Source organism: Podarcis muralis, chromosome 1 (genome assembly GCF_964188315.1).
Source record: "Podarcis muralis chromosome 1, rPodMur119.hap1.1, whole genome shotgun sequence".
NCBI lineage: Eukaryota > Metazoa > Chordata > Lepidosauria > Squamata > Lacertidae > Podarcis > Podarcis muralis.
Window position 1 is genome coordinate 32,733,059 of NC_135655.1, and position 13,867 is coordinate 32,746,925.

Below are 13,867 nucleotides of genomic sequence, written 5' to 3' on the forward strand. Positions count from 1 at the left end.
TCATGGCAAAGCTCATTTTCCTTAATAAAATGGGAGGGGGCCAGTCAGCATTAAGCACACTTTTAAAGAAGAATAACGAATGCAATCATGTGTAGATTGGCCATTAGAGAGGCAATGATGATTCAGCAAAGCTGACAGGTGTGTACAAGCTCAAGCCGCTTGGGACTGGAGACCCCGGGGAAACAGGGACTTAAAGAGCTTGGGATTCATTGGATGTTTAATGGTAGAAAATAGAGAAGTGTAAGTGGGCTGAATGAAAGGACTGGGTATGGGAAGGAGTTAGAATTTATGTCCCATAGTGCAGCAGGAAGAGGAAGTGACTTGGCAAATTTTAAGTACCGGTAAGTGAATACAGGAGGTGCTGAAAGAGACCGAAAGGTGAAAGGAGGAAGCAGGATATATTTGGTTTTCGGTTGTTGTTTTTTACTCTTGGCATCTACTGGTCTGGGAAGGCTCCTGCCTGGACAATTATCAATCAGATAAACTAACCTGTTTATCAAGCCTCTTTTTAAGGGCATAGATCTGGTCAAAGGTCTTGAATAATGAGGCCACTTACAGGTTGTTGTTTTTCTTAAAAAGAAAATAAAATTTAAGAGCCTCCACCCTGCGTATTCCCCACAGTTCAAGAATATATGCAGTTGGAATGTGAGTATTTCTTTACAGATTTGGGCATAAGGGAGATCCCCTGATCTCAGGTGCTGGAGCCACTAGCTACAAAGGATACAGTGAAACTTTGCAACCTGCAGGGATCCATAAAATTTTAACAGTCCTCTGTCCATGCATACCCTCTCTCTCTCTCTCTCTCTCTCTCTCTCTCTCTCTCTCTCGTGTGTGTGTGTGTGTGTGTAAGTGATACTTTTCTTGCTATAGGAAATGGAAATAAAGTAAGAACTTTAAAATGCACTAATTTTAAACATACCTGTGGCATTTATTGCCCCGAGAAGAAAAGAAATAGATATGATGGTTTGGACCCACAAACCACCGACGGAACTCCACTTCCAAAACATCCTCCCTGTTGCAGCCCCTTGCACACATGCACACACCCCTCGGGACCCTTGGGAAAGGTGTGGCACATGGTGCAAGCGTCTGCAGATGGGGGCGGGGAGTTGGCAGCAGCCATGAAGCCCCTTGAGCAAGGGGAAGTGCCTTCCACTTATAGAATCATAACATTGTACAGTTGAAGGGGACCACAAGAGTCATCTAGTCCATCCCCCTCCACTTGTGTGATGGCCCTCTGGAACCAACACAATGTATATGAAGAACAGGCCCTCCCAAGTCTCTTAAACAACTTAAAACATACAGGCATGAAACACAGAAACACGACCAAGGATGAAAATGTTTCTTTATCCACCTTTAAGCCTTCTTAAAAAATAAAATAAAGCTATAATATGCTGGCACACCTTTATTTTAAGAAGACTCTTACTTTTGTATACAGTCATACCTTGGTTTCTGAACAGCTTAGTTCTTGAACGTTTTGGCTCCCAAACAGCGCAAACCTCAAAGTGACTGTTCCGGTTTGCAAACTATTTTTGGAAGCCGAACGTCCGACAGGACTTCCGCGGCTTCCGATTGGATGCAAGAGCTTCCTGCAGCCAATCAGAAGATGCGCTTTGGTTTCCGAACGTTTTGGAAGTCGACTTCTGGAACGGATTCCGTTCCGACTTCCAAGGCACAACTGTACTTCACTTCAGTAAACGTTATGTTTTTTTATTACATAGGAGAATGAATTTTTTCCAGTACCAACCCAGCCTTTGCACAACACTCAGGGTTTTTATGATTTGCATTAATCACCACCTCAGGAATACAGTGGTTAGAAAATTAGAACAGTTTAACTGGCAACATTGTAACTCCTAACTGTCATGCAAAGTTTTGTTTCAGGAATGATTTTCAGGTATTGAATCAGGCTGAATGGCACCTTGTCCTGAGTCACAACACAAAGAAAGAACTTGCCTGTCTTCATTCCCAGCCAACTTTTTCTTGGCTCATGAGCCCGAGGTAGATTCCTTTCTGTTTTTCTCCACCCCCACTTTTTCCTTCTTTAGATTAAATCGGTTTTTATTATTTTGGGGGGCAACCCCATGGTGTTTTGTTTTTTAAAAAAAGGAATAAAAAGAAGAATCATCAAATAGAAATACAGCAGTCTCTGGATAAAAAACATGCTCAAGGATTATAAGAAATATTTCCTCGCTTTGAACTTCCATGCTACAACAGATGTGAACACCCTCAGGTCAAGGGTTCCTCTCCTCCAGTGGAGGTCAGCCTCCTCCCACATCAGTGAGCTTCATGAGCCCAATGGAGACATCTTGGCAAGGCTGGTCAGAGGGGAAGCAAGAAAAGGACAAGAGTGCAGAATTGGGGAGGCACTGATCTGAATACTGGGGAAGGGCCAGTTGGGTTTGTAGGGGAGAGGCAGGCCCCAGTGACATCAGATGCCCTGACCAGCACCTTAGAGCTGCCTGACTTGTCTTTTGGCATGCAACTTTGATACATTTTTTTCTTGTCCTATATAGTTTCTCCCTAAAATATGCATCTGATAAACTGAATTCAGGGATATTATTACCCTGACCCTTTTCTCGCTTTTTGTATTCCTAGGAATAATAGCACAATAGGGGGGAGGGAATCACATTTCATTGGACATTGCTTTTTCAGTAATATAAATTACATTACCTGTAATAAATGCGAAGGGTCTGGAGCTCTTCTTCTAGTTCTTTATACTGTTGAACAGCTGCCTCTCTTTCTTGTTGCATAGCCATCAATTTTTCCTATAAAGAGAAAGCCAGTTTAATTTTCCCCTTTCCTTGAGTTTCCCAAAATAACAAAAATATATTACTTTATACACAAAAGTTGGCATTGTGTTCCATGCAAATGCCTTGAAGAGCAACCCTATGCATGCTTACTTGTATGTAAGTCCCACTGAGTTCACTGGGGCTTATTCAGGTAAGTGCCTTTCAGGTAAGTGCCTGCAGGATTCAATCTAGAGGCCTGCTGGATCACACTAAAGGCCTATCTAGTCTAGCTTACTGTTTCCAACAGTGGCCAATCAAATGTACCTGAGAAGCTCACAAACAGGACATGGTTGCAGTGGCAGTTTCCTGCTGGTGCTCCCAGCAGTGGATATACAGAGGCATACGGCAGAGGTGGCATATAAGCATAATGACTAGTAGACCACCTTGGATGCATTAGCAGGAATGAGGAATATAAATACAACCAATAAATAGTTGTTAATTGAGCTGTTGTCCTCAACAATTAATTCTAACTATTCTTTTTTTAAAATATAATCTAGCAAAGAGATCTCAGGAAAAGCTTGGCAGTCAGTGCAAATGTTGTAGCAGAGGTGTCTGATGCTGTAGGCCAGGCATGGCCAAACTTGGCCCTCCAGATGTTTTGGGAATACAACTCCCTAGCTAACAGGACCAGTGGTCAGGGATGATGGGGATTGTAGTCCCAAAACAGCTGGAGGGCCGAGGTTGGCCACGCCTGCTGTAGGCTATTAGCAGTCTAGCTCACTGAGTTCTGCAACAGATGGGAGTTTTTGAACGAGGCCCAAGGGCAGCCCCACACAGACCACGTTGCCGTAATCCAGTCTCTAGGTTACCATTACATGAATTGGGCCCCAAAGCCAAACAGAACCAATGTAGCTGCTGTAAATTTGATACAATAAGCTCCGAGCTTATTCCACTCAACCACCTGGAAGCCTTATTCTATAACAACCGAAGTGTCCAAACATTTTTCAAAGGCAATCTCGCCTAGAGCATTTATTGTGTCCTGTCTGGCTGTGAAGTATGCAAAAAATACCATGGGCTAAATCATTGTATCTGTGGGTTCCTTCTCGCACAGCACTCTTTCAGGCATTTACCTTATCCAATCCCACAGAATGTATTCCTGATAGAAGAGTACTGCAAGGAAAAGGTGACCAGATGCAATATCTCACAATATTTTTGTTAGGATAGCCCTACTGTTAGGTAGAGTGAGCTGTTGCTATAGGCGGTAGGTGAGGAAAGAGTTATGTGCCATGCAACCTGCCTCCCTGTGCCTCAGGTATGGCGGGCCTCTACCTCATCTCCTCTGTTGAAGTATGATTCAGCTACTGGTCTAGTCAGCTTTTCTACAGGGCACCATCTTATCCTTCACTCCCAGACAGGAAAATGTACTGAGCCAGCCTTGCAGCTCTGAAACAATACCATACTAAGCAGAGGATGAGGTAACAATGCCCGCCTGGCCAAGGAATTTGCTCTAAAACTCAAGGTGCTTGCTTCCTCTGTTAAATGTGCACAATGGCATTTACTCTGCTTCCATGAACAGGCAAACAGTTGATTCCTGGAATTAAGCAGTTAAAATTCCATTTGCAGGTTGAGCCATTTATGTGTTGAACCTTTTAGGCTCACAGATATAAAACCACAAAAGAATGTTAGCCAAACCAAGCTATTTTTTATAATTATACTGTACCGTTTGTGAACCAATCTTCTTAAATATTGGGGGAAAACATGCCTGAATCAAAGTAGGTGGGTTGTTCCAAGAGGCCAATAATTAACATCCTTGACAATTTTCAGTGTACTGTGAACTGCAATTGAAACGTAGACTGGAAGGAAATGTTTGTAGCAGACACACCCACTCACCAAGAGATTACCAGTTCGATTCTTTAGAGAGGTATCACACCTGATATCCTTTTAGGATAAAGGTCAGGAGATGTAGGTCTGGATTCTCCTTTCACTTAAACCCATACTGGTCTGGTACTACTTCACAAGATTAGCTTCTAGTTTATTGCAACATAAGAGAAGGGAGAATTGACGTAAATGGATTCAAGGCAATCAGTCCCTGAGAAAGAGGAAAAAATAATAATACTAGGCTTGCAGTTAATCTCCTGAGTATAATGTGTAGGATGGGAGCCGAATTCTGGTAAGGCAGAGACAATAGCAAACATTCCAATCTGGGATTTAGGTGCCTGCTACCTGTGACAGAAGCCCAATCCTCACTAAGGTGGTAAACCTGTGTCTTGGTTGTAGCATCTCAGATGGAGAGGGGGACACATACAAATACAAATAAACCAGTATCATAAAAATCCATGCATACAGAAAATTAGATGTTATGAAGCCGGCTTATTCCTGATATCTAGGGCTGGATATTTATTGTTATCATATGGAGCACAATCTTGCGAGCCCCCACTTGCTTTCAGTTTAGCATTTCAATGAGCTGGAGGAGAAGCCTATCAATGGTTACTGGCCATGATGGCTATGGTCTACCTCCATAGGTGGAGACAGCAATGCTTCCAGACACCAGTTGCTGGAAACCACAGAAGGGGAGAGTCTTCTTGCGCTCATGTCCTGCTTCCTGGTTTATCACAGGCCTCTGGTTGGCCATGGAGAGAACAGGATGCTGGACGATATGGGCCATTGACCTGATCCAGCAGGCTATTATTATGTTCTTAAATCTTATCCGGGAAGTTTGCACTGCAATAAAATAGCTGGCTAGCAAATACCATTCTCTCATTTGCCATGTATTTCTATGCCAGATTTTTAACCTCCCTTTTTGTCGCTCGTCAATAAAGAGAAAGAGAGACAGAGAAAGGCCCTGCCATTAGGCTTACAAAACTAAAAAGAGACAAGACACACAAGAAAGGGAGAGTAAGAGAAAAAGGCAGAGGTGAGAGATCAGTTTATCAAGGCCAAAACAAAGTGATGATGTATAATGATTTATACCCAGGGACGCGGACTTATAAAAAATATTGGGGGGGCCCGGGAAAGCTCATGAATAATAAATAAGCTCATGAATATGCAAATAAAGTGGCGCCGCCTCCTCGTGAGCGAATAGGGGAGAGCGTGCTGCGCCTATTAATCAGCTCCAAAGGAAATTGGGTGGAGCTTTTGGTCGGGAGGGAGGGCAGGAGGCATGCAGCCCGCCCCTCCCTGTGCATTTTGGGCTGGGGGAGGGGCGGCGATGGCGCTCTGCTGGAGGGGCGCCGGAGATTATTGGGGGGGCGGAGCCCCCCCAAACGAATTTTTGAGGGGGCTCGGGCCCCCTCAAGCCCCATGGAGTCGGCGCCTATGTTTATACCCAGTTTGAGCCAGGTTGATCTTTCCTGACTGGTGTTCTTCCTTGAATAGTAAAGGTAAAGGGATTCCTGACCATTAGGTCCAGTCGTGGCTGACTCTGGGGTTGCGGCGCTCATCTCGCTTTATTGGCCGAGGGAGCCGGCGTACAACTTCCGGGTCATGTGGCCAGCATGACTAAGTCGCTTCTGGCGAACCAGAGCAGCGCACGGAAACGCCATTTACCTTCCCGCCAGAGTGGGATTTATCTACCGTATTTTTCGCTCTATTGGACGCACCGGACCACAGGACGCACCTAGTTTTTAGAGGGGGAAATCAAGGAAAAAAATATTATCCCCCCCCCCCCAGCCCCAAAGAGCAACGGACAGGCTGCACGCAGCCTGTCCACTTCTCCCAGAGCTTCTCGGGGCTGCGGGGGAAGCCCGGGTCCCCCCCCCCAGCCCCAAAGAGCAAAGAAGCCAAGACAGCGCGCGGGATCCATAGCCGCGCAACTTCTCCAGCCAGGAGCTAAACCTCTCCAGTGCAGCTAAAGAAGAAGACAAGGCAGCAAGCACGATCCATCCCTGCCTTGGCTTCTTCTTTAGCCTTGCACAGCATCTTTAGTCTTGCGCAATGGGATGGATTGCGCCCGCTGTCCACGGGGGCTGGACTAGATGACTCCTGGGGTTCCCTTCCAACCCTGCAATTCTATGACCTCGGAAGGTGTTTGGGGTCTCCACCACTGGAGGCTTTTAAGCAGCGGTTGGGGGACCATCTGCCTGGCGTTCTTTAGCTGTGATTCCTACATTGTGAGGGGGCTGGGCTAGATGACCCTTGGGTGGCCCTCCCAACTCTATACAGTCCTACAGTTCTGCGGCAGGAGATCCACAGCCACTTCACACAATGCTCACTCCCAATTTTCATCTAAGAGACATGTGGCTTCAGTGTCTAGGTAGGTACCCCCCTACCTGCCACACTTCCCCCACCCCACTTAAGCTGAGGGAATTCCTGCCCAGAGAAGCTCCCAGCAATCACGGAGGAGGAATCCGCTGCAGCCGTGAGCAGCGGAGGATCCATGGTCCCCTTCCTTCTCTCCTCCGTAGTTGCTTTGAAGGAGGAAAGTGGGAGAGGAGCTGCTTACACGAGTGTAAGCTGCTCCCCTCCCACTTTGCTGCTTCAAAGGGAGCCCGGGACGAGGGAATCTGCTGCAGCCTCGAGCAGCGAAGAGGATCCATGGGTCCCCTCCTTCCCTCCTCCGTGGTTGCTTTGAAGCAGGAAAGTGGGAGAGGAGCTGCTTACACGAGTGTAAACTGCCCCCCTCCCGCTTTCCTGCTTCAAAGCAATTACGGAGGAGGAATCCGCTGCAGCCTCGAGCAGCGGAGGATCCATGGTCCTCTTCCTTCCCTCCTCCGTAGTTGCTTTGAAGGAGGAAAGTGGGAGAGGAGCTGCTTACACGAGTGTAAGCTGCTCCCCTCCCACTTTCCTGCTTCAAAGCAATCACGGAGGGGGGAATCTGCTGAAGCCTCCAGCAGCGGAGGATCCATGGTCCTCTTCCTTCCCTCCTCCGTGGTTGCTTTGAAGGAGGAAAGTGGGAGAGGAGCTGCTTACACGAGTGTAAGCTGCTCCCCTCCCACTTTCCTGCTTCAAAGCAATCACGGAGGGGGGAATCTGCTGAAGCCTCCAGCAGCGGAGGATCCATGGTCCTCTTCCTTCCCTCCTCCGTGGTTGCTTTGAAGGAGGAAAGTGGGAGAGGAGCTGCTTACACGAGTGTAAGCTGCCCCCCTCCCACTTTCCTGCTTCAAAGCAATCACGGAGGGGGGAATCTGCTGAAGCCTCCAGCAGCGGAGGATCCATGGTCCTCTTCCTTCCCTCCTCCGTAGTTGCTTTGAAGGAGGAAAGTGGGAGAGGAGCTGCTTACACGAGTGTAAGCTGCCCCCCTCCCACTTTCCTGCTTCAAAGCAATCACGGAGGGGGGAATCTGCTGAAGCCTCCAGCAGCGGAGGATCCATGGTCCTCTTCCTTCCCTCCTCCGTAGTTGCTTTGAAGGAGGAAAGTGGGAGAGGAGCTGCTTACACGAGTGTAAGCTGCCCCCCTCCCACTTTCCTGCTTCAAAGCAATCACGGAGGGGGGAATCCGCTGAAGCCTCCAGCAGAGGAGGATCCATGGTCCTCTTCCTTCCCTCCTCCGTAGTTGCTTTGAAGGAGGAAAGTGGGAGAGGAGCTGCTTACACGAGTGTAAGCTGCCCCCCTCCCACTTTCCTGCTTCAAAGCAATCACGGAGGGGGGAATCTGCTGAAGCCTCCAGCAGCGGAGGATCCATGGTCCTCTTCCTTCCCTCCTCCGTGGTTGCTTTGAAGGAGGAAAGTGGGAGAGGAGCTGCTTACACGAGTGTAAGCTGCTCCCCTCCCACATTGCCGCTTCAAAGGGAGCCCGGGAGGAGGGAATCTGCTGCAGCTTCCCCCACCTCCCGCAGAAGCCGCACGCTCTTTAAAGGGGCTGTGCGGCTTCTCCTGGCTTTTCTGGGAGGTGGGGGGATTCCCCCACCTCGTAGAAAAGCCCGCAAGAGCCGCGCAGCCTTTAAAAAGGGTGCTGCTCTTGGGGGCTTTTCCCCCAGGAGGGAGAAGGGACTGCTGCAGCCAGTCAGTCCCTTCTCCCTCCTGGAGAAAAGCCCACAAGAGCGCACGAAGCTTGTGTGCGGCTCTTGAGGGCTTTTCCCGCCTGCCTCCCCCCTGCATTCGCTCCATAGGACGCACACACATTTTCCCTTGCTTTTTAGGAGGGAAAAAGTGCGTCCTATGGTGCGAAAAATACGGTACTTGCACTTTGAGGTGCTTTCGAACTGCTAGGTTGGCAGGAGCAGGGACCGAGCAATGGGAGCTCACCCCATCGTAGGGATTCGAACTGCCAACCTTCTGATCGGCAAGCCCTAGGCTCTGTGGTTTAACCCACAGCGCCAATAGCAGTTGAATTCTTTTGGACAGTGGCGTGGGGCAAGGTGCTTTCCCCCTGTGCTTCTGTAATTCCAGGGCAACAGGCATATGAGACTACAGGCAAATTCTACATCAACCGAGATCTTTTTGGTAATGTCATGCGCAGAGGATGCTCATCAAAAGTAATCAACTTAATCGAGTCATGTCCATTGATTTCAGTGGGTTTACTTTGAGTGTCATTTGGAACTTTGAAATGTGACAGCAATATGGAGTAGTCTACTAAGAAAGATTTTAATGGATGTGGTATTTTAGGAAAGCTAAAGAACAATGTTGTTTGCCTAGAATTGCAGTGCTGGAAAGAATCTCAAGGATTACCCAGTTCAACCCCTACCACACTAAGACAGGAATCATTATACCTTAAGCAGCTCTGATAATTGTTTATCTAAGGCCTTCTTTAAAAAGTTCGTTGACAAGTTTCTATGACTTAAATCTTTCAGTTAGAAACCTTTGTTCAACATTTAATCTAATCTACTGTCATTCTTGTAACACTGCTGCTTCTCATTGGCAAAACAACAACAACAACAAGAACCCCAATTGCTTTCTAATTTGCTTATACTGAAGAAATGAACCTTTGCTGCCAATTCTTGTAGTAGACCAGTATGAAGTAAGCAGCACATAAGCGGCACACAAAACACTGCCAAACCATTCTACGTTCTAAATCTTATATTAATAATCCAATGATCCTTGTTCTCTCAATTTTTGGATTATTAATATAAGATTTAGAACGTAGAATGGTTTGGTAGTGTTTTGTGTGCGGCTGATGTGCTGCTTACTTCTAATTTGCTTATGGCAAATGTTTGAAAACTACTTTGTCCCCATAATCTCTTCCCTAGATCCAGTATTAGGAATGTACCAGATATTCTGCAGTTTTGATTTTTGAGCTGAAAATGGAGGTTTTTGAGGGATAGAGGCTACCTGAGCCTCAAGCAACAACAATGGATCCAGAACTACCCCCAAGGTATGTACCTACTCCATCAGATGGAGTATAACTCCATCAAGAACAGGCACCCCCCCCCCCATCCGTAAGGTCTAGGGAACCACCCACTAACAGTCCCTCAGTCTTATCTGGATTGAGCTTCAGTTTATTGGCTCTCATCCAGGCCATTACCAAGGCAAAACAACGGTCCAGCATATCTGCTGCCACACCTGCAGATGTAAAGGGTGCTTCCCCTTCCGGAACTACAATCCCCAGAGTTCCCTGTAGAGAGGGACTGATTGTTGATCCTGGGACTTTATAGCTCTGGGAGTGGAATAGGGATCTCTTAAGAGCTCTCAGCACTCTTCCCCCCCCATAACATTTTATTAATTTTACACAATAACAAAAACAAAGCAAACAACAATAAAAACAAAAACAAAACAGATTGATTCCCCCCTATTCCCTTTCTTGGTTCCATTGTATATCAATGTACTACATGTCCATTATAAAGTTTTAACCATTTGAATTACTTATTGTCCAGTCATAATAAAATTACAAGTATTCTCAAAACCCTGCCAATGTATTAGCCTGTGTACATTGCTTCTGTATATATGCAGCAAAGTCCTTCCATTCTTCCTTAAATTCGTTGTCATCTCTTTCTCTTAATTTCACTGTCAGTTTTGCCATTTCAGCATATTCCATTAATTTAACTTGCCAATCTTCTTCAGCTGGGACACTTTCTTCTTTCCAAGAGCTCTCAGCACTCTTAACAAACTACAGCTCTGTGATATGAATGTAGCCTTAGCCCAAATTCAATATAACTATTGTTGCATACAATGCATTTTTTAAAATAAAAAAATCCTATTTCTCTTTCGTCCTGTTTAGTGGCAGCACTTCCTTGGCACCACTTTCCCCCTTGGCTTCTTCTTTATTCTTCCTGAATTAAAAGCACTGGTGATGATGGGCATTCAAGGAATGCACACTGAACAGGGTGTCTGAGAGATAGTGGCATCTCCTAGGACACAGAGAGAGAGGTTTTGACCAAAAGCAGAAAATGGAAGATCCCAGGGCAAACTGAACTAGTAGATTATGCTATCTTGAAGATGAAAAGAAGTGTGCTTTAACGTCAAAGGTAAATACTTTCTCCTTTCATCATTATGATTTTTATTCATAGGATCTGCTTAAGCATACTTGGATACAGTGGTACCTCGGGTTAAGAACTTAATTCGTTCCGGAGGTCCCTTCTTAACCTGAAACTGTTCTTAACCTGAAGCACCACTTTAGCTAATGGGGCCTCCTGCTGCCGCTGCTGCACGATTTCTGTTCTCATCCTGAAGCAAAGTTCTTAACCAGAGGTACTATTTCTGGGTTAGTGGAGTCTGTAACCTAAAGCATATGTAACCTGAAGCGTATGTAACCCGAGGTACCACTGTATATATATTATATATATATATATATATATGTTGTTGTTGTTGTTTATTCGTTTAGTCGTGTCCGACTCTTCGTGACCCCATGGACCAGAGCACGCCAGGCACTTCTGTCTTCCACTGCCTCCCGCAGTTTGGTCAGACTCATGCTGGTAGCTTCGAGAACACTGTCCAACCCCTTCATGGATCACTGCCTTGCCGTGGCGAAGGGGCTTGAAGAACTCAGAGAAGCTATGAACTATGCCGAGCAGGGCACCCAAGATGAACAGGTCATAGTGGAGAGTTTTGACCAAACGTGATCCACCTGGAGGAGGAACCGGCAAGCCACTCCAGTATCCCTGCCAAGAAAACTCCATGGACAAAGACAACAGGTATATATATATATCCTCTCCAAATTGTAATGTCTGGTTCAAGAATGAACCATTGCATTCTCATGATTCAGAGTTTTCATATTGGAGGTGGGGGGGGGCAGCGTCTTCTGATACTGCTCAGCTTTGTATTTAACAACTCACCTGGTTGCCATAAGCAACAAGGAATTCCATGCAGCCAAGTGACCGGACTGGCAGAAGAGGGATGGATCACTCGCTTGCTTCTCTGCCAGCAAACTTGGTTTCTGTGTCAGCCATAAAGGAAGGCCAGACCTGTGGCTCAAAAGGAGAGGGCTCCCCTACAATATTAAGTGCACTTCTATCCATGTCTTCGAAGAAGTAAGTCCTATTGAATTCAATGGAGCTTACTCTCATGTAAGTGGGGTTAGAAGAGCAGCCTTAAGCAATCAAAAATTTTTCCTTGCCACAAATGTTGCTGCTCAAGTAGGAAATATTAATATTCTGATAGAAGTCAATTGTATGCATCTGTTTCCTCTGGATGGTACATAATCAAGTAATGGAAATGGTTCTTGACTTAGCACTCAACTTCTTACAAAAGTAACTTCCAAAGCTTGCAGCAAAGACAGGAGCATGGAGAGCACTGGGAAAACCTTCCACTCCCCATTATTTTTTTTGGCAGCCAGCAATTTAATTATGTTAGGTACATCTTAGATATTAGCTATTGAACATACTAGCCTCCAGTTTACCAACGGAAACAAGAGCTCTTTTAGATTAGACCAAGAGCCAACCAGACGAACAACTTCCCTGCCATTATTGCTAGTTCTCCATTTGCCACTCTTGCTTTGGCCACCCAGCACAATCATTTGCCAGCAGGAGGCAGCTCTCATGTTATCTATCAGATTATTATAACATGTCACAAAAAGATGCCTAACTCTGTTCCCAGCCATTCTGAAATGACATGCGGCAACTGTTTTGCACAGCGTTGATTCTGTTAGCTGCCTTGAGCATGCTAATGGAAAGGTGGTGTGTCAAGCAAGGAAATAAATAAACAAATAGGAAGAAAAAGGAGAATTGTGAATTCATAGCAATGCAACATCTAAGGTTGTAAAATCTTGCTCTGTTAAAATAAGTGGATGTTTTGTTTTTGTCTTGAGCACACACATGGCGGCTCCCTATTAGAGCAAAAATCCTTATGATCCCTTAGTAACGATTTTGCCAAATTTACCCCTGCTTTTAACCACTTTTTTGCAATGATCTCGAAAGATGCCAATGAGAGCAAATATCAGCCGCTGCAAACGAAACTACCGTGTGCAAACCCGCAGTCTGTTAAAATCGAACTGTAAACTTTCCCCTACATGCCAATGCCCTTCTGCATTTGGAATCTTTGCCAATACTTTTGTTTTTGTTTGTTCAAAGGATCTCATCTGCTGTCACTGTGACTACCTTACAGTTCAGCTCCTGAACACCTGCTGAAGTGAACCTGTCACGCCAGAAATGTTTTGAAGGTTAGGCAATCTCCATTCATTGAATGGCAAGCACTTGGGTCCTGTTTCCTCTCTACCTTTCAACATAACGAAAAGACAATTGGATAACTGACTGTACAGAGATATTTGCCAACCGAAATGTTATTCCAGCAAGTTTAATCAAGTCATTTTGAATAGCAAAGAACGAGCGTATTTCTGGCAAAAACAAAATGAAAGTATTAAACAATTTACCAGATTGAATTGCAATATTGCAAGTCCATGAAAATTATTTCATAGTTCTGCCCAGTCAATGAAATGGAAGAATAAATAATCTATAATAGAGTCTTTACTTTCTTTGTACCTTAAGTGTGGGACATTACTGATGATTTGTACAATTTCAACACCCGTACCCGATGAAATACTAGATCAATGGGTACTTAGTATAGTAATGACTAGCTTGGGTCCCACTGATTTCCCTCAATCTGCTGTGCTGAAGGGGGTTTGATGGGGCAGAGGTGTTCTTCCACCTAACCCTGCCTGGTTCTGCCCCTCTCCCCTCTGTTGGTGGGGAAGTCCTGCCCTATTGGAACCATGGGGGGAGGGGGAATCAATTCAGTTCACAATGATAGGTAAACCTACTACTTCACACATGTTGAGACCAAATATGCAAGCCAAGGCACAGCCATCCTTCAAAATCTGCACTAATCTGAATTCTGC

At 45.6% G+C, this 13,867-nt stretch overlaps 1 protein-coding gene across 4 annotated transcripts in view; it reads right to left on the reverse strand.

Annotated features, from left to right (window-relative positions):
• The window catches only part of MIPOL1 (mirror-image polydactyly 1), a 193,236-nt gene that overhangs the window by 55,486 nt on the left and 123,883 nt on the right, over positions 1-13,867 (reverse strand). For all 4 annotated transcript variants that reach the window (XM_077925815.1, XM_077925813.1, XM_077925823.1 and 1 more), the window contains one exon: positions 2,668-2,762. In XM_077925815.1, coding sequence (XP_077781941.1) covers positions 2,668-2,762 — 95 coding nt within the window. The remainder of the gene's footprint in view (positions 1-2,667; positions 2,763-13,867) is intronic.